The 24,789-nt window shown below is 36.9% G+C and overlaps 1 protein-coding gene across 4 annotated transcripts in view; it reads right to left on the reverse strand.

The window, feature by feature from the left end:
- Positions 1-1,579: 1,579 nt before the first annotated feature.
- Positions 1,580-24,789, reverse strand: part of crb (cell polarity complex component crumbs) — a 56,834-nt gene continuing 33,624 nt past the window's right edge. For all 4 annotated transcript variants that reach the window (XM_087352588.1, XM_087352582.1, XM_087352593.1 and 1 more), the window contains 20 exons: positions 23,981-24,130; positions 23,080-23,228; positions 21,862-22,057; positions 21,504-21,657; positions 20,768-21,170; positions 19,761-20,003; positions 19,125-19,524; positions 18,179-18,486; positions 16,821-17,036; positions 16,542-16,735; positions 15,674-15,906; positions 14,341-14,661; positions 12,784-12,959; positions 12,068-12,423; positions 10,977-11,164; positions 10,067-10,191; positions 9,000-9,156; positions 8,283-8,440; positions 7,717-7,824; positions 1,580-4,912 (listed from right to left, as the gene is read on the reverse strand). In XM_087352588.1, the coding sequence (XP_087208714.1) occupies positions 4,682-4,912; positions 7,717-7,824; positions 8,283-8,440; positions 9,000-9,156; positions 10,067-10,191; positions 10,977-11,164; positions 12,068-12,423; positions 12,784-12,959; positions 14,341-14,661; positions 15,674-15,906; positions 16,542-16,735; positions 16,821-17,036; positions 18,179-18,486; positions 19,125-19,524; positions 19,761-20,003; positions 20,768-21,170; positions 21,504-21,657; positions 21,862-22,057; positions 23,080-23,228; positions 23,981-24,130 (4,466 nt within the window). In that variant the 3' untranslated portion in view covers positions 1,580-4,681. The remainder of the gene's footprint in view (positions 4,913-7,716; positions 7,825-8,282; positions 8,441-8,999; positions 9,157-10,066; positions 10,192-10,976; positions 11,165-12,067; positions 12,424-12,783; positions 12,960-14,340; positions 14,662-15,673; positions 15,907-16,541; positions 16,736-16,820; positions 17,037-18,178; positions 18,487-19,124; positions 19,525-19,760; positions 20,004-20,767; positions 21,171-21,503; positions 21,658-21,861; positions 22,058-23,079; positions 23,229-23,980; positions 24,131-24,789) is intronic.

Below are 24,789 nucleotides of genomic sequence, written 5' to 3' on the forward strand. Positions count from 1 at the left end.
CGAAATCAAAAATTCTTTGAAATTTTTGAAAAATTTTGAATGTGAAATTATTCAAATTTTTTTGGTTTTGTTCGCGTTTGGACAATTTCCAGTATTTTTTGATTTTTTGAAAATTTTAAATTCAAAATTCCACCCACCTGATGCCTTGCAGAACCGGTTTTTAAAAATCGAAAAATGCTAGAAATTATCTAAAAAGCGCACAAAATTATTTAAAGTTTTTCAATTTTTTTGGTTTTGTGGGCGTTTTGGGCAATTTCCTGCATTTTTCGATTTCTTGAAATTTTGAAGTTTTTACATAATTCTCCCGTACCGACCCTCTGTGAGAAACGGTCTCCGCCAGACCTGGTCTTTGACGTACCCGGTCTCTAACGGAGTAGTGCTCTGCAAGACCCGTCTCTGTCTGACACTATCTCTACCGGTCCGTCTCTGTAATGAACGGTTACAGCAGAGACCGAGACCGGTAGAGAACGGGAGACGTAGACATCGTGTGACAGGTGTGTGGAAGAAACTGTGTGATGCAGTGACCGTGTCAAGCAGATACCGGGTGAAGCACACACCGTATCTAGAAAAGACCGTTGAGGCAAACACCGATTCACTCAGAGACCGGGTGAATCAGAGACGGAGTCAAGCAAAGACTTGGTGAATCACTTCGAGTAAAGCAGACACCAGTTGTGGCACAGACCGAGTCCGGCTGAGACTGTGTGAAGTAGACAGTGGAAGAGAGCGGGTACGGCAGAGACTAGTTCTAATAGGGATGGGTTAGCTCAAACTTGAAAAAATACCTTCCAAGTTTTAAAAAAATTCGAAAAAAATTAAGAAATTGAAAAGTTTCAATTGTTTTAATTTTTGCGCTTTGGACATTTTCCTACATTTTTAATTTTCTAAGACAGTAGGAATTTGAAATTTTCAAAAATTTAAAGAAATTTAAAAATGGTTATAAATGTCATGAAAAGAGAAGATAACTAAACATTTTCGATAATTTAAAAAAAAATCGGAATTTTTAAAAAAATTAGTTTTGTGCGCTTTTCGGACATTTTCCTACATTTCTGATTTTTGAAAATTTTAAAAGATATATTTTTCGAAATTCTCCCCACACGATCCTTGCAAGAATTGGTGTCTGCATGACTCGGTCTCTGCTGGCACCGAGTGAGGCAGAGACCGAGCCCGGCAGACAGCTGGTGAAGCAGAGATCATTTGTGGCAGAGAGCGGGTCTAGTTGTAACGGTGTGGAAGAGACCGAGTCAAGCGGAGACCTGTTCTGGTGAGGACCGGTTGTGAGATTTTTGAAAAATCAAAAATGCTGCAAACTGTCTAAAAAGAGCACAAGACCAAAAGTTTTCAAAATATTTGAAAAAAATTTCAAGTTGCATTTTTTTTAGTTTTGTGCGCTTTTTGGACAATTTCCAGCATTTCTTGAGATCCTACACCTTGTCTTCATAAGAATCTAGAACACCTGGACAGTAGAAATGGGTATGGTCTGAATCAAGCTGCAGTGCCGACAGCATGACACATTCCTAAATTATCACAAATTTAGGCATCAAACCAGCACGTTACAAAACTCAGATGTCAAAGACCCAAATAAAGCTACTTCAATATTTCATGTTTTATGCTGCAATGTTAATATGAAGATGTACATATTTTACACCATTTCATGCACACACTTTTAATAGCATTGTTGTGTTTTGTTCACAGTTGTCACTTGTTCGAACACTGTACATATATTTACAGCATATGCTCACATATACACACACACACACACTGGACGGCTGTCTGGTTGAACTCACTGTTATCAATGAGTATCATAAAATAAGAGGAAACTCTTTGGTTATGAAAGTGATTACAGTATGTACACATTATTACACAAACTCCCAGGGCTTAATTTCATTCAAAATATTGCTCGGACCTTTGTCAATATGGATACAAGAGATATGTTTAAAATTTGAAATAAAAATTGCATTTGGCAACATAAACTGTTATCATCATTGTATTATATATACAAGTAATTGGTCTGCTACAGGTAATGCAAAATATAATCTTTCCTTGATGCAGTCTGTTCAGAGACCCATTTTGTCCCTTGTTAGCTAGCAACAAATTTGTAGGACATTTTTATTGTCTTCAAAGATTTCTGGGATATTATTGTTCCTGTCACTAATTATCAAGTCTCAAGAAGGGGGCTGGAAGCATGAAGGAAACTATGGAGCAAACACCATCACAAAAAATGCTATCTCATTGGTGACTACCTGCTGTCATTACATAAACCAGGCTGTAATGATCACAGCCTAAATCACTACAACTGACTGCAGACACCCAGTAAACTAACGCAGAGAGCAATAATCTATTTCTGTGGCAAGTGTGACCAGACTTCAAAATTACAATATCTGCACACATAAATGCAAATCCTACAGAAATGTGGTGAAGAACTGATATACATTATTCACTATAAAAATTCAATAATTATGACTTTGCCTTTGCTGTAGTAATTTCTGACTGAACACTAAGATTTTCTGATTCAAAACTATTGATTTCACTAATGGATCAAACTACAATATGGATAAGCTGGTATACTGGTCAGTTACAATATCAGTACATTTCTGCAGAAGTAAATGAAGTTATTAAAAAATAAATTTTTGTACATAGGCCCATGGATATAAAATAGAATGTACACATTTACATACAAAAAATGATGGTTAATTGGGAAATGAAATTCTTAACCATCAGTTCTGAAAGGATTAAAATTCAAAACAAAAATATTAACAATGGAATGGCAGCAGGTATCTTATCATGGTATGATCTGTGCCAAAAAAATTACAGTAATTACAGTCTTGCTACAGCAACGTTTAACCCTTGCAATGCTGAAACTGGTGTTTCCTGCAATCATCACACTGCACTAGAGGCAAAGAAATGAACCAGTAATGACAGGCAAAATAAGCATGTCACTTCTGAACAATACAAATTTAATAAATTTCATTCAAGATCAAAATTTAAAATCTTAACAAAACCTCACTGGCATCTTTTGCCCAAGTAAGATCTTCAGAGGCTTGCACCAAAAAGGTTAAGACTTCCAATTCCATAATTGGGTGAACCTGCCAACCTGAGATCCATCAGCATTGGGAAATCTCTGAAATAAACTACCATGTACATACATAAAAATAAAAAAATACCTAGTAAAGAACCTTGAACCTGCATTCAAAATTGATTGCCTACCAGCTAAAAGCACTGATTGTTCTATTAACACACTGGCACACTCTGACATCTGCAGGATGTTACCTCCATCAGGTGATGTTAGCTGCCTTAATGTCTGTAAAATACCGCTGGTTAAAAGTCATAGTACCTTAATTGTTGGAACTGATGTACTGTAACAAGTTTTTGAAATTTATTTTGAAGTGATTTTAAAAAGGATTCTGAGAAGACAAGATCAAATAGAAGTCTACGGGTTAAAGTAAAGACAATCAGAATCCTCGCTGCTGCAGTATCATGCATCGTGGGTCACACTATCATCTTGTTCCAACTTCAGTAAACAAAGGGTTAAGAACATAGAACAGGCAATTGTTCTATACAATTATAACCCTTATTTAGTTTATAACAAAGTTATGAATAAAGTTCTGTTTTATACTATTCTGAAATACAAATGCAAAATTACAGGCAACAATTTATTTAAATCAACAAATTGAAAATAGATGTCAGGTGTCAAATAGTAGCTGGGTAATAGAACAAAGACAAAACAGTCACTGTGTCTTGAATAGTAACTGTGTACAACCATGGTAATTAAGAAAAGTAACCAAGGCTACTGTTTGAACATTCATGCCCTTAAAACACATAATACTTCTGGTCAGTAAAAATCAATAAAAAGATACAGGCTCAAGATTAACCCCTTAAGTGGGCTAAGCACATACATGCGTGGTTGGTTAATGCCCACCCGGTGGGGAGAGTGCATATATGCACTATTTAGAAAAAATTCTGTTTCTCAGTGGGCTAAGCTTATATATGCACACTATTTCTGTCATGCCTCAATCGAGTGTTCTGACATCTAGCGAAATTTCTTTAACTCAGTGATGCTGCTCTAAGTCATAGTATATGACCTTACACTGAGATTTGGATGGTAGGGGTGAAACAGGCAACCACACAAGACAGAACAGTAGTTTTTGGTGTAATGATTTTCTCTTAATTTGATAGAATTGCAAATGACTTCTTGAATTATGTGAACAGTAGGTCCTGCAAGACATTAATAAGAATTTATGGTGAATTACTCCACTAAAGCTAATGGAAATAGCATGGGAAAACAAATGAAAAATGTTTTAAAAATGTGGTGAAATTGTTAGTAAAATTCCTAAAAATTTAAACAACATGAAAAGTTTGTTTTCCATAACTAATAAATATGTATTGTTCATAATATATAAAAAAATTCAACATTACTTTTAATGGAATAAAAAAGCCCCACCCAGTGATGCAATGGTATAAATTTCACCCACACTTAAGGGGTTAAAAGAGATGAATATAAAATAATATTAAGGTGTTACAAATCATTCTGTCATGGTTTAAAACTTGATTTTCATTTCAAGCTCTAATCCCACTTTTCAACAGTTGCAGTCCACTGAGACTTTCAGCTGAAAACTTGTGTTTCCTTCCAAAGAGAGATTCATTCTACAGCTGAAATTTTCATTTAAATACGAGACCAAAAAACCTAGATGAGCCTTTCTTCTGGTGGTGGTTTCATCACATTGTCCATCTCCACACGAGGGTTACAATACTCCTGCTGACTAGGACTGTATGTGCCTCGTGTTGCCCGCTTCTTGCGAGCCATTTTAATGAACACGCTAAGTCCCACTGCTACGACAAGGAGGATCAGACCGACAATGGGTGCCACAATGATGGCAATGTCCACTGCACTGCTACTTTCTTCCTCCTCATATACCTATACACAACAAAAGCATGACTCAAGTAGACATATGTTTATTGCATAGGAAAAACACAATGAATGTGTCCCCAATGTGTCTATAAATATCAATCCACACAACGACAAGTACAAGGATGTTCATTAACCATGGAGAAATCAGAATTCACAGTTTTATATTTACACAAGTCCAATGTATCTGCATTTGGTAATTTACTAGCGTTTTGTTCAGACTACTATACATGAAATTTCTTGGAGAGAACACCTTGTGAACAGACATTATCTCGTAAGACTTGAGGTTCTCACAGCGGTCATCAGGGCGATCGCCCTGATGACGGAGGCAGTATGACCTCTGAAACGTTGGTTAACATCGACCAGACTACACAGCGCAACAACCCAGAAGACGGATATCTTCAGACATTATCTCCTTTAGAATGCACTTCTGTCTCCTGTCACTAGACGGTACATTTGCTTTTGCTTAAACATAAATAAATCATTTGTCATGCCATAATGTAAACAGTGCACTGCTGAAGGGACACCAGCAGCAGACTCCTTGGGAGTAAAGATTTTAATCCGGAGAATTACATTTGGAGCCATGACAGGTTAAACAATATAATCCATGAACACAATAATGATAAGGCAGAGAACAGGGATGGCAGCGTTGATAATGATCAGAGGTCCAAAGAAAAGAAGAGCCTTACTTAAGGAAGCAAAATGTTACTATTTACAGAAGTAATGGAAGAAAATGATGACTAGTTCAGACTCTCTACCATGGGCAGAGATTATTTAGCACTGAATTACATAAGAGGATGGACATGACAACATTACAATGTGGTAGTAAGTACCAAGGCTGTGGAGTCGGAGTCGGTACATCTTTACCAACTCCAATATAAAATCTTAAGAAAATACTATTTTAACACTTTCGCTACTGTGTGAGCCTCCAGCGGCATCAAGTTTAGGGAGATTCAATGACGTGTTGAGCCACGTGGCGTGGAAATGCTTTGTAACTTTGGATCCGGTACCTTAACCTCTACGCGCGGACCGACGTGAAAATTCGTGAGGCATAAATACCCCCTAGTGGATATCGGTACAGTGTACGTCGGCTGCAAGCTTAATTTTTGTAGCCCATAACTTTTTAACGAATAACGCCAGCGGAATGCGGTTTGCACTGCTTTGTTCTGAAAAGATAACTGTATGTGGACATATGGCAACACCGCCACATTCCATTGAGTTCTACCTGGGAATCTAAAAATGATATCCTGACCTTCTCATTCTCATCATGGATGTCTCTTCGTCTAGTCGCGTACTTACAAAAACAGAAAGACGTGCACTTCTAGAAGAAGTTTTGGATGAAAGTGACTGTGAGTATAGTTCGGACACCGACAGTGCAATAATAGACATTAATTATACACAGTTGGTGACAACTGGAGATAGTGATAATGAGAGTGACAATGTTGGTGGCGGTGAAATACACGAAGCTCAAATTCTGATCCACATCCTTACACTGCTCACACACAGGGCATTCATCTTATAAGGTAAGATAATAAAACCATCTTTTAAGAGGATTTCAGTGAAATTGTTTTAATTATATCTCATATAGTTCCAAAGTTATGATAAATATAGTATTTTAGAGCAAAATTTAAAGGGACACTAAGAACGTATTACCCCAAGCTCGGACTTTAGATCTCCGCGGCAAAGGGTTAATACAAACTCTCTACAAATCAACCGATTTCTGCAATAACCATTAGACTTATATTTAAATATAGGTCATAAGTCTAAAAGGTAGCCTGAAGATTCATGTGGTGGTGATGAAATCTCTTATGGTACCATTTACCATTTTAGTAAGTTTACCATTATTAATATATATTGAGCTTTTATGAAGGAGTTGGGGGGTTTTAGTACCGACTCCACAGCCCTGGTAAGCAATCCTGTTTTGTACTTGAGAAGTCATGGGTTTCAACTTGACAAGAGACTAACAAACCTGGCTACCTCTTTTGCGGTTTCTTTCTATCTCTCCTCAAGCAACCGCTGGTAAATTACATTGAACGAGACCACACCTGATAACTTTCACATCTTTCCTAACTTACAATTCATAATCATCCACTCATTCTATGATATATATGACCTAGTAATTGATAATATGTAAACAAACAAAATTATTAAAATAGGTCAGAAAATCTGAAGGAAGGAAACCAGTTTGAAGAATTTGACATGGATTTAAGGATAATATTAAACATGGTGAGAGGGTGTAGACTGGATGCACCTGGTTCAGTACAAGACCAGTAGGTAAACACAATAAAGCTCCCCCAGGTTCCATTACAAGTCAGGAAAATTAAGTAACTGAGTGAATATTCGCTTCTTAAGGACCATGAGTTAGGAGTCAGTTATACTTAATGCATTAAACCAATGACACTTTGATGGCTGAAGGGGTCTGCTGTTTTAAGCTGGCTTGTAAACACTGCCACATGAAAGGCACAACAGTTCACTTATTGGCCTAATGGCTGTTGATTTATCTGTTTCAAGTGCTGAAGCAACAACTGGGAGGAGACATCTGATGACAGAGTGGAATCAGCAGTAGAAATATGGTTGAGAACAGAGCACCAACTTCTATAGACAGCAGATAAAAAAACTCGTCCTATTGTAAGTTAGTGTCTCAAACTCCACTGGAGTGTGTAAAATAATAATTTGTAAATTTTCTGTGATTTAAGATCCATAACAAAGATAGTGAGTCACTTTAATTTATAAATGTTATCAATTTTATTTCTGACTGACTCACAGCTCATTTGTATGGAAGTTCAGGGCACTGTGAGCTAGCAATATCATACCTCTGTGCAGTTCTTCCCTCTGAAAGCTGCTGGGCACTCACAGATGTAATCTCCAGAAGAAATGTCACATTTTTCATAGCACATACCACCATGTTTGCAAGGTTTCTCCTGTAAATGAAGTTTAATTGCAAGTAATTAAAAACAAATCTAATTGTAAGTATTCAGAAACAAGTCTTGCATTGCTGACTGAGGATGGTCAAAACACACAGTTTTTAATAGAATAGACATGTAGTTAATGCAATTTGGTGCAGAAACCTGGAAAGCAAGCACTTTGAGAGCTCAGAAGATGGAAGAATATGATTAAAATGGATTTTTCAGATGTAGTCTGTGGGGCTGTTTACTTGGATTCACATGGCTCAGAATCATGTCCAGCATCTGGGTCATGAGTATTAGTGACACTGCACCTCCAGATTCTATTACTACAGTGCCACTGAATGATTTAGTTAAATCATGAGTTACTGGGACAGTCAGTCAGTCTATTAGTATGCTAGTTATTGTGTCAGTCACTGGGTTAGTTGCAGGTTGGCAGCTTGCACAAAAGACAAGCAGTAACTGCATATACTCACGTAGCATGTGTCATCATCATCACACTTGAAACCACACTTTCCTTCTGGGCACTGACACCTGAAGTTGCCTGGGATGTTGAGACAAGTACCCATCCCACACAAAAAGAGATCTCTGCTACATTCATCAATGTCTTCTGTACAGTTCATTCCTTCATATCCTGTAAATAAAGAAGAGGTGATTGGTAGGGCATTTTAGTTGGGATATTTGGAAGAGAAAACCTGGAAGACCTATGCAAAGATAAAATGATAATATTAAAATGGATCTTATAGTAATATGGCTAGTGTGTGAACTGGTTCATCTTGGCTCAAGACCAGGTCCAGTGGTGGGTTCTTGTGAACATAGTAATGAAACTTTGAGCTCCATAAAAGGCAGAGAACTTCCTGACGAGCTAAATGACTTGTCATTTCCTCAAGGACTCAGCTTGATCATGAATGGTGACTAAGAAACTATTTCAAAGGAGAATGCATCTGAGCACTTAGCATTTCTCCCTCATGTTCATAAACTTCTGGGTTCAAATCTCTGTCCAGAGACTCAATATTCTGACTGAAGGTATCATAGTGTTATTCAGTCTTTCTGCATTAAGAATAGTACCTTAAACACATTTTTTTGAACAGCAATTGTAGTATTCACTACTGTTAAATCTGTGCATTATTACAGTTAACAAGACCTTACCATGTCAGCTTATAAAAACATGTCCACTGTCATAATATACATACCGGTGCCCAAACAGTCGCATATATAGTTATTGATGCCATCTGTACAGCTACCTCCATTCTGACATGGGGAAATCTTTTCTGGCCCCACTGCACATTCATTCATGTCTTCCTCACAGTACTTCCCCCCATAACCTGGGTGACAGCGACATACAGGAGCCTGTAAATATGATGTCATTACCATTAGGAACTGTCATTCTCCTCTTGCTTCTGAACATATTGTTTTACTATCCTTCATGAAGGACTTACTGAGCAATGACAATGTTATTTTTCCATCTCCTTACCAGTTTTCCATGTAACTGCTATCCAGTTAGTTTCCCCATAAGAATTCTGTAAGCATTTGTCTTCCAATCTAAGATACACACATTGGCCATCATAACTTACTTAATTTCATTATCCTAACAAAACTAGGTGACCTTAATAAATCACACAGTTCCTCATGTAAAATTCGAAATTGCTAACTGGCTTTTCCATCACAGATACAAATTCTTCTGACAGGATGTATTATTTTCACATTTGTCTTAAGGAATATCCAAAGATAGCAGCATGTGGAAGATAGCCAAGAGAAAGAGAGAGAGAGAGAGAGAGCGTAAGTAATAGTGCATACTAGTGAAGTAGACTTAGACAAGTCTCTCTCTCTCTCTCACACACACACAGGCACAATCTATTCAGTTCACTGTTGAAGAATCTTTGAAATAGTATAGCAAATCTTTGGTAATGACAGGCGTTCGGTATGGTTAGCAAAAATATGGTTTGTAAGAGAAAAGCCATCAAGTCACTGACCAACTTGACCCAACCAAACCCAACATAATGTTAGCAGACCCATTTCCCCTCAACATTGTGCCTGGTTATTTGAGAATGCATGTGACTAACCTAACCTTACCCAACCTAAACCAAGTTAATGACAACAGAAAACCCTTTATGGGAAACTAAGGGAGGAGAACTATGACCAGTGTTAACACTCATAAACCCTATCAATTTCTTTGTTCCTTCACGAAACAAACAATACATTTTGTAATTCTGACTGAACAGGATGACTTAGTACATCATAAACTGCACATTTCACTTACCTGTCCTGTCAAGTCACAAGTGCCTTCATGTTGACATGGCTGCTCCAGGCAGTACGGCTTATTGCAGTTTGGCCCTTCAAAGCCTTCCATACAGATACAAGTGAAGTTGTCTCCTGTCTTGGGGTCTGATGGAAAGAATAAATTTCAGTCCAACACACTGATTTCATTCCTTACACAGCAATGCATGTCCAACAGATTAAATTACTCTTCTGTAATCTTTGGACATCTGATATTTAAATTTGCATAAGTTCTCTGCAGAACAAAAGAACCAATTCTTCTCATGCTAAACTTCTTACAGTGGCTGTTTAATGTTTGCTCTCAGACAAATCTACATATTTAGATTCAATATAACTGCCCTTCTCCTGGTTCTGAAAGCATTATTTTTACCCACCCACTGTTGGCATGTTGGGCCTCTCAAAACTCCATCAGTGCATACAGCAGGGCTAGCAGAAAATGTGAATTAATTGTCACACAACTTAATCTATTTATGCACAATATTTCTGTTACCATAGACTACCAATACCTTAATACTGTCAAATATAAACTCAAGTTCTCCACCTTCAACACATCTGTAATTCTTCATGTATACAAAATGTTTAAGGGCATATGTTTATAAACTGTCTCAATACTTAATTTCACAGAAGAGTTGCAATGGTGGACGATGAGAAGACACAGCCTTTCTCTGTCTACAGTAGTTGTCACTGGCCAAAGTTCACAGTGTTAATAAATATCTGTGTTTCAGGTTTAGTTTAAAAATGAAAACTACCCTCTATGTTTGTCAGTGAACCATTATAAGAGGTACTGAAAAGAGGAACATAACTTTATGTAATGCAGTGGTTCAGCATGGGGAACAAGAACAAGGGGGTGGAAAAAAAAAGGGTAAAACAAACAAATTATTAAACACACTTACTCTTCACATCAGTGCATGTGGACCCATTCAGGCATGGTGTATTGTCACACGTGATAAGTCTGAAATTCTCACAGTACAGACCCATGTAGTCATATGTACACTTACAATCAAACTTGCCTAAGCCATTGATACACATCCCATCATGTTGACATGGATTGGATGTACACTCATCAATATCAACATCACATCTGTTCCAAATAAAAACACTTCAGTTAAATTAATTTCTCTGTAATTCTAATTTTGTGTGTGAATGGAGGAAATCTACATGTCTTACTACAATTACTGAATTTTATATTGTTTCATAATAGTGCAATGGAGCAGAGTCCTTGAGAAAGTCACTCAATGGTCAAGAAATTTCTTGTAAGTGTGGAGCCAAACACTGTCAGATGTACAGCCTGAAGAATACTACAGCATTTCTCTTTGGGAGGTTAAGGATTAGTTTTGTGTTGTTCAGTAGGATATTTCAGTGCTTACTGTCAATTTATCTTTAATAGTCTTCTGCAGTTTGTTCTTGAATATTTTTATAAATGCTCAGTTTTGATAAGTGCTAGGGAAAACTTATATCTTTCAGTTACGTAATTAATTTCTCATGCTTAGTCATTGTCTTGGAACACCACACCATTATGGTATTCATTGGAATGCTGCTTCTTTCTAGAAGCTGGGTAATAGTTTCACGGTCTGTTGGATTTCTACTGCTCTCACATTCAGTAGATTAAGTGCATTTACTGCATAAAAGACCAACTTAAAATCTCAGCATCTGTACACAACATTTGTAAAAAGGGTAAAAGTGAATGACACCAACAACATAACATTACATATTGAAACATGTGTCATTTGATTTGAATACATAGTTTATAATGTGTAATGGTATTTGTGTGAAGTTATACCTTAACACAGTTTTGGTGTGAGTGGACAAATTGTAAAATATCTCATAACATAAAAAAGGTAGAGAGATGAATCTAATATCAGAAGCTCATACCCTGAAAAAAGATTTCATGATATGAATCTTTTCTGAAAACTGCAACTGTCACATTTCTATCACTTATCTCTTCTGAGTTCCTCAACAGAAAAAGATAAACAAATATACTCACAGCCATCCCTCCCAACCCTGATGACAGCTACAGGTGTAATTAGCAATTCCATCGATACAGGTGGCATTATTCTGGCACTGGTTCTGCTCGCACTCATTAATGTTTGTAGCACAGTCATAGCTTTCAAAGCCTGCACTACAGTTGCAAGCATATGATTCTGCAGGGGCTCCACAATGTCCCCCATTTAAGCACTCGTTCTCGAAACATAACCGACATCCCCCATCTATATCATGTGCCCTCTCCCGTGGTGCAGACAGTTCAAAAGAGTTCTGTGCAGTGGAGTTGTCAGAATACAGTTGGTCAGGAGTGAAGTATGGAAGTAAGAGACCTCCAATCCGGACTTCACCTAAGCATCCCTGCATACATAAATGCAATTCACCACATTACACATTCTGCCACAATGTTATGAACAAGGAACAAAGATTATATATTAATGAATAAAAGCCATTCTCACAGGTAACAAAGAAATAAATGGATTAATAGAAAAAATACCCAGAAACTTAAACACAAAAAACAAAAGAATGTAACCCTCAAGAGACTGACTAGAAGATGACAAATCAAGTTTATTTTTCCAAACACAAATAGATATAACTTCCTACTGAACATATCATCTGTAAATAGTATTATTCAAAGAGACACTTCTCAATGTAAATAGTTAGAATGACTTTCACATGATATTTTGGTCTGTCTGTACAGTCCAAATATGTATTAAGTACCTTGAAGAATGCACCTTCAAGAGCAAATGGAATAACTGGGGTTGTAGTGGTTGTCATGGCTAAACCTGGGTAGTCCACTCTATTCTCATTTGTTCCTGAGCCCGTTATATCAGAGCCAGATCTATCAAACGTCACATAACTGTGTCTATTTGACACAGACACTCCATCACCAAAACCTGAAAGGAGATATTACTGCATTACAGTATACATATGTTTGTTCAGTTAATGGGTTTCAAGTATCAACTGTTGTGGCTATTTGTTAATGAAAACAAAACCAAACCTAAAGCTTAACAAGAAGTTCAGGTAAAATCTTAGGAACTTGTTTTCTTTAACACGCTTTAAACTATAATGTGGGGATAATATGAGCTATAATTAATTATACCATTTTGTGTTTGTTTCCGTGTATGATTTCCACTAACACAAATTCCCACTATGTTCAATTTGTCAGACATGACTTCACATCACAGTGTTTCAAAATGTTAGCATATAAGAAATGTTTCTTTCACAGTCTGCAGGCATGTTTATGTTCTGTTTCTGCATAGTATTTCACATGCCTGGTTAAACTGGTTCATCAAGTACCATTATCAAATTGAACCTAAATACAGACTTCCTGTAGCCATTTTATTATTTTTTTACTAAGTATGAAATTAAGAGGATATGACAAACAGTTGGATACAAGGAAATATACGAAGCTTCAAAAACTCTGGCTGGAAAACTTACATGGCATAGACCAACTGAGGGTTAAAAAGAATCTTAGAGAAATAAACAATTAAAATATGAACTGGATTGATCTGAATCATAAAAGAATTTCTGTGAACACGATGCAATTTTTCTGCCAATTTCCTGTTACTTTTCCTCGCTAATAAACCAAGCAATATGATGACACAACTTCTTCTGGAACAGTCACATTTTCATCTGTTCTGTGCTTAGATACAGATTTTCTGCTGCATGTAGTTTGATATGTGTTTAGAAACAGAACTACCACAATTTGTTACAATACTTTGCATTTATCTTGAGCACTTAAACCTCTCATGTATTCAGACTTGCAAAAGTAGCACACAAAATTACTCAAACGCAGTGTGTGTATGTGTGAGCACGCGCGCATGTGCGTCATTTCAAATACAAATGTGTGAAAGTTTAGTGTGGTGATCCTAGTCTTGCTGTGTAACAGTAACAATTTTCTTATCTGATACAACATAATTTTTTCCCAAAGAAACTAACCCTTTAGACATTTCTAACATGATACTTGTGCAACATTTGCATCTTTGTGAGGTTTGTGGTTAAGCTATACTCAAAAGGAACAAGGAGTATTATGCTGGTATTAGTTTACACTACTTTCGTTATAGTTGAAGAGTACAAAAAATGTAACACTATCAGATTTCTATTGTCCTGGCAATCATAGGGTAAACAGTATTTTTTCAGTGAACAGCAAAATTATATCTACTTCTATCAACATCACAACTCATTGTTTTGCTTTCCCATCACTTCTTTTACCTTTCATACCCTCTCACACAGGTAACAGGCTACCATCAAATGAAATGTGATTCCACAACTCACCAATGTTGTCTTGTACATTTGTCCTTCCTCCCAACATAATCTTGCCATTTGTAACAAGCTGTTGCCATGCTTCAAGAGGAAAAATAGCAGAAGAAAAACTTTGTGCACTGTCCTCGCTAGCAAAACTGAATTTCCCCATGATGCCATTGTTGTCCATTCTGATAAGTACTGTTGTCCACTGGCCATCTGGATCATCTTTATGGAATCTGTAGACTTGGCCATGTGGCATCTCATCAAAATTCCATGCCACAGTTACCTGATCATGGTACACAGACAATGAGAAGAATTCTGTACCAGAATGAATGTACAGCATGGTACCACCTGAAACAAATTAATGTTTGTTAAAATGAATTGCCTAAAAGCCAGAAATTCACTGGCTGCCTATTTTCAACCAATCAATAAACCACCAGTGATTCTGTGGTCTCATTTTTATAATGCAGTTCAGTTACATGCAGTGGATCATTGCAAATAGGCCTATGCATTGAAAACTGAAACTTTCTCCTCTCTAGTGCTGTCTGGTAGAATTATTCTGCTCAGTTACTGTGAAAATTATAAAAGTCAGAAATAAGAGCTGTTTGTGAATTTACTCAAATAAATCAAGATGGCTGGGACTTATTTAAGTCAATTAATGTGAAAAAACTTACTTTTGACACAGTTTTTATATTAATTTAACAAAATACTTCTACTGGCAATGATAAGGTGCTTCATGGTATTCCGCGTCTTATAAAGGCAATTCTAAGTCAGTATCTTTAACAGCCACCCTCTAAGCCTTCTCACTTGACACAATATAAAGGTAAAGCCATCCTGTTACATGCCATGTAGGTGCACAGGGGAGAGGCAGTATAGCTACTTCTCAACCTTGGCACTAGATGGGGGGTGAGTGGTCAGCATCACCCCCACTTAACACAATTTACCATATGCAACTGAAACCACATCATTAAACAGTCTACCTACCACACAAACTCATTCACAGAATACACAAGAATGCTAAAACACTGATCTATTTTTTTGACAAATTCCATAGAAAAAAATTAGATTGAGTTTTAATACCTTGTGCTCTTTAAATTAACTGTATCCTGATGCCATCACTGTGCTTTATACAATTTGTTTTAATATGGAAAGTGTAGCAGGGGACTTCAACTTTGCAATGTTTTGCTGTGTCACACACTGTACATGGTTACAGATAAACAAGTATATATCTATAAATTATCCAGGGGAAAAAATACCACACTAATGTCAATATTCTGATCAGGTAAATATTACTTAACACAGAGCTGACACACATTTTTCTTCACTAACAGTCAGTGAGTCAAACTGCCACGAGCTGTTTTACCTGTTCGACTACGGTATGTTATGCTCATGGTGTCCAGCTGTTCACTATTGAAGCTGCTCACTGCACGAAGGGAGTAGTTAAGTGACATGTTATGGCCATCAAAAGTGGCATTGGCAATACACTCATAGCCATTGTCCAGATTCTGGCAAGTGCTGCCTGCTGGACAGTTCTGCAACTGACAGAACTCCATCTCCTGGCACATCTTGCCCTTGTAGCCATGTGGACACACACATCTGCAACACCACAGCACAAACTGAGTGGCTCAGTCACCTGACCTCCACATGTACTGCATACATCCCACCAAAGAGATTTATCACTCTCACTTGGTTTCATGATCTTCCTCAGTCTGTTGAGGCAAATCTGGTATATTATCCAAATGAGAATATAACCACTTCTTTCCAAACTATCCCAGGTTCAAAAGGTGACTTGAGGTTGGTTATCTTTACTGAAAATTTCTTTGGTTTTCCTCAGTTCTTCCAGGCAAATTGTGGGATAATACCTTAAAATAGGCCATGACCTATATATTCTTTCCAATTCAGCATTTTAAATCATCCTAGCAACTCTATAAAACCTAAGCAGTAGAATATGCATCATTAAACAACCCAAAAATCAATATTCTTTCACATTCCTCTGATCTCCACACTCATAATTAGGGTTAGACATCAATTTATTATAAGTTATCATACAATTTATACAAATGATGCAGTAATGACTTTCCATGCAAGTAGACAAAATAACAATACAACTGCTGAATTATGTTTACTTGATGCACTGATTATAAAGAATGCATAAAATTAACCAGGCTCAACTAAATTTTCATCATAAATTCTTCAAGCACTCAGTGAAGAAGCTGAGAATAATTCTGCACCTGAAATCATTCCATGTCACAAAGCAGGTGCCACTGTGCTCGCATGGGTTGTTTCTGCACGAGTTGTCAGATACCACTCCCTCCAAAACTGTCGATTTATCAAAGGTTACAGTACCAAAATGAGGTGGAATGTCTAGATCCTCTGCTTTCAATGGGAAGAATTCTACCACCATGATGCGGTTCCCATTGCTAATCTGTAATAAATGACAAAACTATTTCAGTGGTTGTTTTCTTATACCTGACATCCAACAGACAGACAGAACACATTCTGTATGTTACCTGCACATCTTGTATGATGCCCTTGAAGTTCACTGGGATTTTTGTGATTTCAGATCGATTTGGAATTGCTTCAACTTGGCGAATGGTGCGCCCCATTTGAGGCATGCCTCCAAGATATAGCACATTAACATCAAGTGAGCCTGTTGCAGAGATAGTCTTACGGAAGTACTCTGTTCCATTTATCTTCACCTGGACCAGTGTCACGTTACGCACAACCTTGTGGAAACATTACGAGAATAACAACACATGAAGCTTATGAAAATCATAACTCCATCCTCAGAAGCATGACCAAACATGTCACATTTGAAGTAGCTAATTAAGTTAGTTAATTACAACCACACTGATTACAAAAATACATACTTAATATCAGTTACTATGTTCTCCAATTCCTGTCTTTCCCATTTACTCTTACACATTTTGAATGTGGTCTTGCTAAATGGAATATTTTCCAGCACATATCATATTTTGTTAAGAATTGTTTCACAATAAAAATCAGCCATTTTAATACACAGGATGAAGTATGTAAACATAACATTTACATATAAAAAATATTAATATAGGTCACGCGAGTAGTGGTGGCACTTAATGTGCAATGTGTAAGCCAAGAGAGGGGAGTTCAGTAGTAGTGGAGGTTGCACAGCCTCAGCTGTGGTGATGCACCGATCTAAACACAGCTAGAGCTACAAATCAACTGAAGCTGACACACCCCTCTAGCGCAAGCTTCAGATGGGGCCATCTCATACGACCAAAAGTGCAGCACTTCTCGTGTGACCTATACCACATTTTTTTCACACATATTACACTTATGTACCAAATTGCAGGCAGAGGAACAGGATGCTTTTAAAGACTTATAAAACTATGAAAAAGTTCAGTTTTGTAATACCTGTAAAAATTAATGCTATGAAGGGAAGGTTATTACTGCCATAAACAGCAGCACTATTATATCCTCATCACACCATTACTACTACTGTTATTACTGTTGGTGTGAATGTGAAGTTGTACATGTTCCCGAGTACCATTCAATGAAAACAAGTTCAACACATCCTAAATTCCTGTTCTAGAGCTTCATGCTTCCACTACATTGCCCCCAGGAAATGAGCCTTGGTACCTACTGGAAGAAAGACTGTGGATCTCACATGGTGGCAAAAACAAAAATTTCACCATTTCTTGAAACTGAACCCTGGTCATTCATCCCATAAGCAGTCACTTTATGGAACTGTGCCTCAAAACATGTAATTCAATAGACTTTCATTTGTGTAGTTCAGAAGGGCCACCACAACAAATTTTCATAAACAACTGATTCAGCAATTATTATAGAATGGGAAATTTCTTAACTTATTTGAATTACAGAAAAGTACCTGTATGAGATGGTTGTTCCCATCAGCCAGTTTCTGGCCTCCAACAGTGTATTTCTCCAGTGTGCCACTGAACTGTATTTTAATCAGCAGTTCTCCAGCATCCAGCTGCGCAAGGATAAAGGTCTCCTCACCAGAGCTGATAAGTGATGATGAACCCAAATAAAAGATTGTACCTTCCTCCTGACGAGTCCGAATGAACATGGAAATGTCCACAACACTGCGAATTGCCCTACGGGCTGGATCATTCATCATCACAGTTACAAGGCTATCAGTAATATTCTCATAACCAAATGTGGCTGCTGTCAGGTCTGAAACATTACAGCAGAGTCAGAACATTCTCTGTTTATCTGTGTTCTGTTACAAATAATTAAACAAACTAATTCTAATCCTCACACCTACTCATTCTATAGTTTCAAGTAATAAATAAAATTTTAAAAACAAACAAAACTTAATTTCTTGACTGTGGTAATTGAGTGGACTCAGTTTCAAGCAAGTAAACCAGATTGTATCATTTGACTAGTTTTTCTCAACTTATATGTAAATATCAGTCATCCTTCTGGAAAACTCTAAATTATGTTATTTCACATTTTGGTCGCATACATTGTATTACAGAAATATCATTCATACCTCCCATATGTAATTATGAATAAATTATTTTCAAAATCCTGTGAGGAAGTGGCTTGAGATGTCAGTGTTAGTGGCAATGACAGTAACAGTGAATCTGAACAAACAAGTATAAGTAATTCCTCAAGAAAGCAAGCATAAAAAAATACTAAAATTCAGCACTGGAGAAGCCACAGCACTGAGAATACTTCAACAAAAATGTATGGAGTAGAAGAGAAATGGAGAAAAATGTCAAATAAAGATCTGCACATTTTTATTCCTCTCCAAGTATGAATGTATAAAACGACAACCAAAAGTTTGTAACTGCAGACAGAACACTCACTGTACTGGCAGGTGTGCCCAAGATATGGACGTTCACATGCGCAACTGAAGTTCCTCCAGAGGTCTGTGCACATGCCACCATTATGACATGGATTCGGATTGCACTGGTCTTCACGTGGACACCCCACCTCCACACCCATCAGTGTAACAGGCACAGACAGCTCCTCCTTCGTGCGTACATTTGGCAGAACCCATTCACCATTGATAATAACATCCTCAGTGCAACCTATGAATGAGGATGGACCGTGTATCAAGCCACTCAAGTAGGGCATGGTGCTCCCCAGGTATGTTGTCGGGAAACTTGTAAAGGATGTGTTGGCCTCACTCAGGTTGATTGGATAGATGGTCTGTTCCTCATTCGCAGCCAGGACCAGGTGTGAAGTGTTAATTGCAACAAAAACCTGCAACATGGTTCACAGTTGACATAATAACAATCTCCCATTGCCTATTCTCCCACTCTACAAATATGAATTCTTTATCTGAATCATGGTTGTAAAAGTACAGTCCAAAGAATCATATATATCATGTAGTCCAGGAGTGTTACTGTTACATGTGCAACAGGAGAGACATAAGAAATCTTGTAACCCAACCATTTACATAGTAAACAGACAGTAAGAGGGTGATCAGACAGACCTACCTTCTGCCAGTTGCTGTCACTGAGTTTTGAGCCAATGAATACACCTTCCCATTTATTGAGCAAGCTTGAATGAAGATTGAGCTTGCCATTAACCAGTTCAAGAATATAGTATGTTGAGCCCTTTCCTATAGCAAGCAATCCATTGGAGAGGGTAGTCTTGAATCGAAACTGAATGTCATATCCCTCTTCACGAGTTGTGTTGACCAAAATGAAGGATGAGCCATTTAGAGACATTGTAGTAACCTGCAAAACCAACATTCAGGTCAGTCTCACAAGAAACAATAAACTTTAATTGTAATACGTTGTCGACTTGCAAATCAGGGCCTCTAAAACTAAGCAGGAATTACAATGCACAAAACTACTATTAACAACTCAGTGTCAATAAGTCATAAATAGTTAGTAGGTTTGTGTATAAAATGCTTCAATCTCTCCAAGTGTCTCTGTTCCTGTGTCTCTGGTCTGGTTACAGTAACCATCTCTTTATAGTGCATAAAATGATCTACGTACACCGCACTTTTGTTGTATGACAATTGCTTAACACAGAAAGTAACCTCTGTGCAACACCATGGTGGTAAATAATAGAAGATATGTGCAATGTTATTTTAATTATTACAGTTTGTACTATTCTGATCTCTATGTTCAAATTTTATATGCATTTTTATCTCCCCCATTTGTGCTGACACCGGATTTAAGTTGCCTTTCAGCCATTAATTCACAAGCAGACCAGTATCATGTGGCAAGTTCTGTATCGTTTAGCGAGTCATCTCCCATCTCATCCTCCTCCATTTAATCATTCTAATAATAAGAGATCAGGATTAAAAATTAGGAAGCTTCTCATTATGCAATCTGTTTCACTCTGTTAATTACAATTTAAAAAAAGTCATGGAATAGGACATGTTGAAACTACAAGTTAAAAAAGAGGCAGACATTAAAGTTTCTGGTGAATAATTTTCTTTCAACTTAAGTATATAATAAGAAATTGGATCTATCATAACCTATTAACATACCTGAGTACAGTTTTGTCCATGGAAACCATTTGGGCAAGTACAGTTATACTTCTGATTGGTCTCATTCTCTAGATAGGGTTTACAGGTACCATTGTTCAAGCAGGGCCCATCCAAGCAACCTGTTAGCTCTACAGAGCAGTTCTTACCGCCATATTTGGGTTCACAATCACAGAAATAGTTTGCTATTCTGTCTGAGCATGTACCATGAACACATGGTGTGTACTGTTCACACTCATCAATCTCAGTTTCACACTGCACCCCTTCGAATCCATCCTCACATTCACATTCATAGCCTCCTATCACGTCTTTGCAGGATCCATGGATGCAAGGATCCGGGTCACATTCATTCACATTGACCTCACAGTTCTCACCAGTGATTCCTGGTACGCAAACACACCTGTACCTGAAACAGAAGGATCAAGGTGGGAAAACTTAAAATATACCTCAGTACTTGCAAACTGCACCCACCACACAAAGTGGTTAAGTGGTCATTCCTGGTTTCTAGTAACAACTGGATACGATGATCCAAACTGGGAAATATGCATTGTTACATGTCCACATGAATGGCAAGCATTAATTAAACTGCATGCTGTGAGTAGTCAATGCACTATCCAGTGCAAAACACTGCAACATTGTCAGGATACAATCAATTTAGGTGGCAAAGTAAGGGTTAAACAAAAGTGCTAAGAATTCATAATACATATAGGAACTTAATGGATAAAAAGGCACAACTTACCCACTGGCAGAGAAGTACTTGAATTTCTCAGGGAAAAAAGCAGTCTGGGATCCAACCTGTTGGTAAAGAGACTGGTTTGAACGCTCCAAACAGGTGCCTCCATACTGACATGGCGAACTCTCACACTCATCGATGTCAATTTCGCAGTTCTTACCTGAATAAAAACAAAAACTTGAATTAAAGGAATTAATCCATTAGCATGCTTTAATGGCTAGAAGGTATCCACCTTTCAGGTGACATTTGTCATTATTTTTGTTGCTAGAAGGCTCATGTAAAGTGGAAATTTCCTAGAAAGAAGCACAAGAAGTATAAGAGGAAGAAGAACCAGTAGAAGTAGACATACTTGTCTGCTACACACCTGTATAACCTTCAAAACAACTGCAGTTATAATCCTTAATACCATCATGGCACTCAGCTCCATTGGTACATGGGGCAGCTTGACAGTCATCAATGTTATTCCCACAAAAATCACCTTCATAACCTGTGTCTGTACAGTTACACATGAAGCTGTTGATTAAATCCACACATTGTCCACCGTTGAGGCATGGTGAGGACTGAAAATATGATCATTAAAGACAAGTGAAAACTCAAAATCTGGTCTGGTACTTAAATCCATAACCTTCTGCTGAAATGTCATATTTCTAGTCAATATCATAAGAGGATGTAGCAGAAAAAATCTTTAGAAAGACTTATGAAACCTGTTTTCCTTTAACCCTCTCCTAGCCCAAACAGTTTGAAAACAACTCCTATTTAAATTGTCATTCCCTGCCTCAGAGCTTGAAAGCATTAATGTTTTCTTATTAATTAACTTTGGATTATTCAATTTATTGTACAACATAGGGATAATGTACCTTTCATATCTTGGCTGCAATTTCAAAGATATTTGTCATAACACAAAATAATATAAAATAACTAAACTTGTAAAAAAAAGTATGGTAAACTATATGATGATACAGTCTGAACAGCTGTGTACATGTATTAAAAACACCCATCTGTGTAATGTACTTAGCAGGAATAATACATCAATAATTACAGAAATTATTTGGTATATTTGCTGCATAATATTCTTTAGTATGAAAGCCTGTATTTGAAACATTCCACACATAACCTCAAAATGTTGTTCTATTACTATAATTGTAATTTTTAACATAAAAGACAAGTTTTTACACAATTTGTAGATACACTTATGACATTACATTCTTAACTCAACAATTCTTTAGTTATTGCAATCAAACACAAAACTACACATTGGTATAAATTTTGTGGCTGCCTTACAATAATTCATATTATACAAAAAAGTAGTTTTAATGTAGTCTTAAAATTGTGTAGTAAAGGATCTTTAAACAAAATTCAACTTATCTGAAGATCTTTAACCATACAAAATTTTAGAACTATATTAAATAACAGCAGTGTCATGTCTGCCTCAAAAATTTAATTACCATTTTGGTATTACCACTGATACAGAAGTAAAAATTATGGAGATGATACTGCCTCAATTATACTTACATTTTTGCCATACAAAAGAAGGAGAGATGACTATCATATGAACAAATTATCCTTTTATTTGGATACATACCTCACAGTCATCAATGTCAATCTCACAGAGAGAACCTGTGAGACCTGGAGGGCAGATGCACCTAAAGGCAGCAATATCATCAATGCAAGTTGCTCCATTCTTGCATGGAACAGATGCACATTCATCAATGTCAGTGCTGCAGTCCTTGCCTGAAGACAAAATACTACATCAGGAAAACAAGGGAGGAAGAAATTAAGTATATGTTATTTAAATGTTCTGAAACTAGTAGCAGAACAGCATTACTATATAATTAATGAGGAAATGGCATATAAAAATAAGTTGTACAAAACAAAATGCCTTAAACATGCTGGAAATTGCATATTCAAAGTCACATGTAAATAGGAAAAGATTACTAAGAGCTAAAAATCTAAAATGAAAATAAATAAATTAGAATGAAGCAACTATACAAACTAGAATCAGCTGTTTAGTGTTTTAAATGAGTTCAGAAAGGATATAGCTATAAGTTCATATGAGGACTGTACAGGACAATTTAGACTTCAATGGTAAACTAATAAATATCATTCTGACCACAATAGCCAACATGTTTAAAAAACAGATTACTGTTAACACCTGCAGGATTTCTGAATTGCGAGTGAAAGGCAAAAAACGCCAAGATTACTCAAATTAGATCACAATGGCCAGCCAAAGTAAATGACTGTATTATTTACAGTTTGGACTGAGAGAAAAACAAAATGGCAGTGATATATTAGAGATATCTTAAGGCTCTTAATACTCAATTCTGCCCTTAGTAAAAACAATAAATTGATATAGAGGGGAGAGGAGTGAAAGCAGAGAAATAGGAAGAAAAAGAGGGTGGAGAAGAATAATAATAAAAAGGAACAAATGATCGAGAGAGATTAAGATGAAGAAACAAAAGAAAATTAAGGTTGAGGAGACTTGCCTGTGAAACCAGGTGTACAGATACAGTGGTAGCTGTTTATCCTGTTCTTGCATGTGGCATTATTGTGACAAGGCTGTGATAGGCATTCATCAATGTCCAAGTCACAATGGTCACCAGTAAATCCCGGACTGCAGAAACAAAGGTAGCTTCCTATAAGCAGTAAAGTGGACAATACTCTTACACAACACGATTAGTGTACAACCAGCATGTTACTATCAAGTTGGTCTTATGTATGTCTTGACAAATTATGTTTAGGTCTAGGCACCATGTTAAGAAGTCATGGCAGAAATTTAAAGAAATGTTTAATGTACTTTCTATCACATTTTAAGGTTTTGAAGGATTCAACCCCAGATATCATATTTATGATATAACACAGCATCATATAAAAATATGTCTGAAAGAAATATTAAAAGCAATATTCAAAAGTTTACAAAGAAAAAATTAATATGAATACCCTGACGGTCAATTAAGCACTATTCTAAGGAATGGAGGTATAACTCAACACTAGGTAGAAATGATTAGACAACTTCATAGCCCAGTCATTTCATCCTTTGCAAAACAGCCTCCAGTGTGTACACTGGATAAGAGGCTGGGTAGGCCATATAGCTGGTATGGATATGATAGCAAAGGAAAAGTCTCTACCCCTCCTGGGAAGTGAACACCAGTCAACCGGCCCATAACCTAGTTAATATACTGGCTGAGCTACCTTTGAATCCAATATGAATACCATGAAATACCAAACAGCTTTGAGCACTTTTTTTTAGTATTTTCAACATGCAAATTATAATATGGAATATACAAATAGCAAA

This window comes from Zootermopsis nevadensis, unplaced genomic scaffold (genome assembly GCF_977971745.1).
Source record: "Zootermopsis nevadensis isolate Lab colony 2312 unplaced genomic scaffold, Znev_1.0 Znev_ptg000002l, whole genome shotgun sequence".
Classification (NCBI taxonomy): Eukaryota; Metazoa; Arthropoda; class Insecta; order Blattodea; family Termopsidae; genus Zootermopsis; species Zootermopsis nevadensis.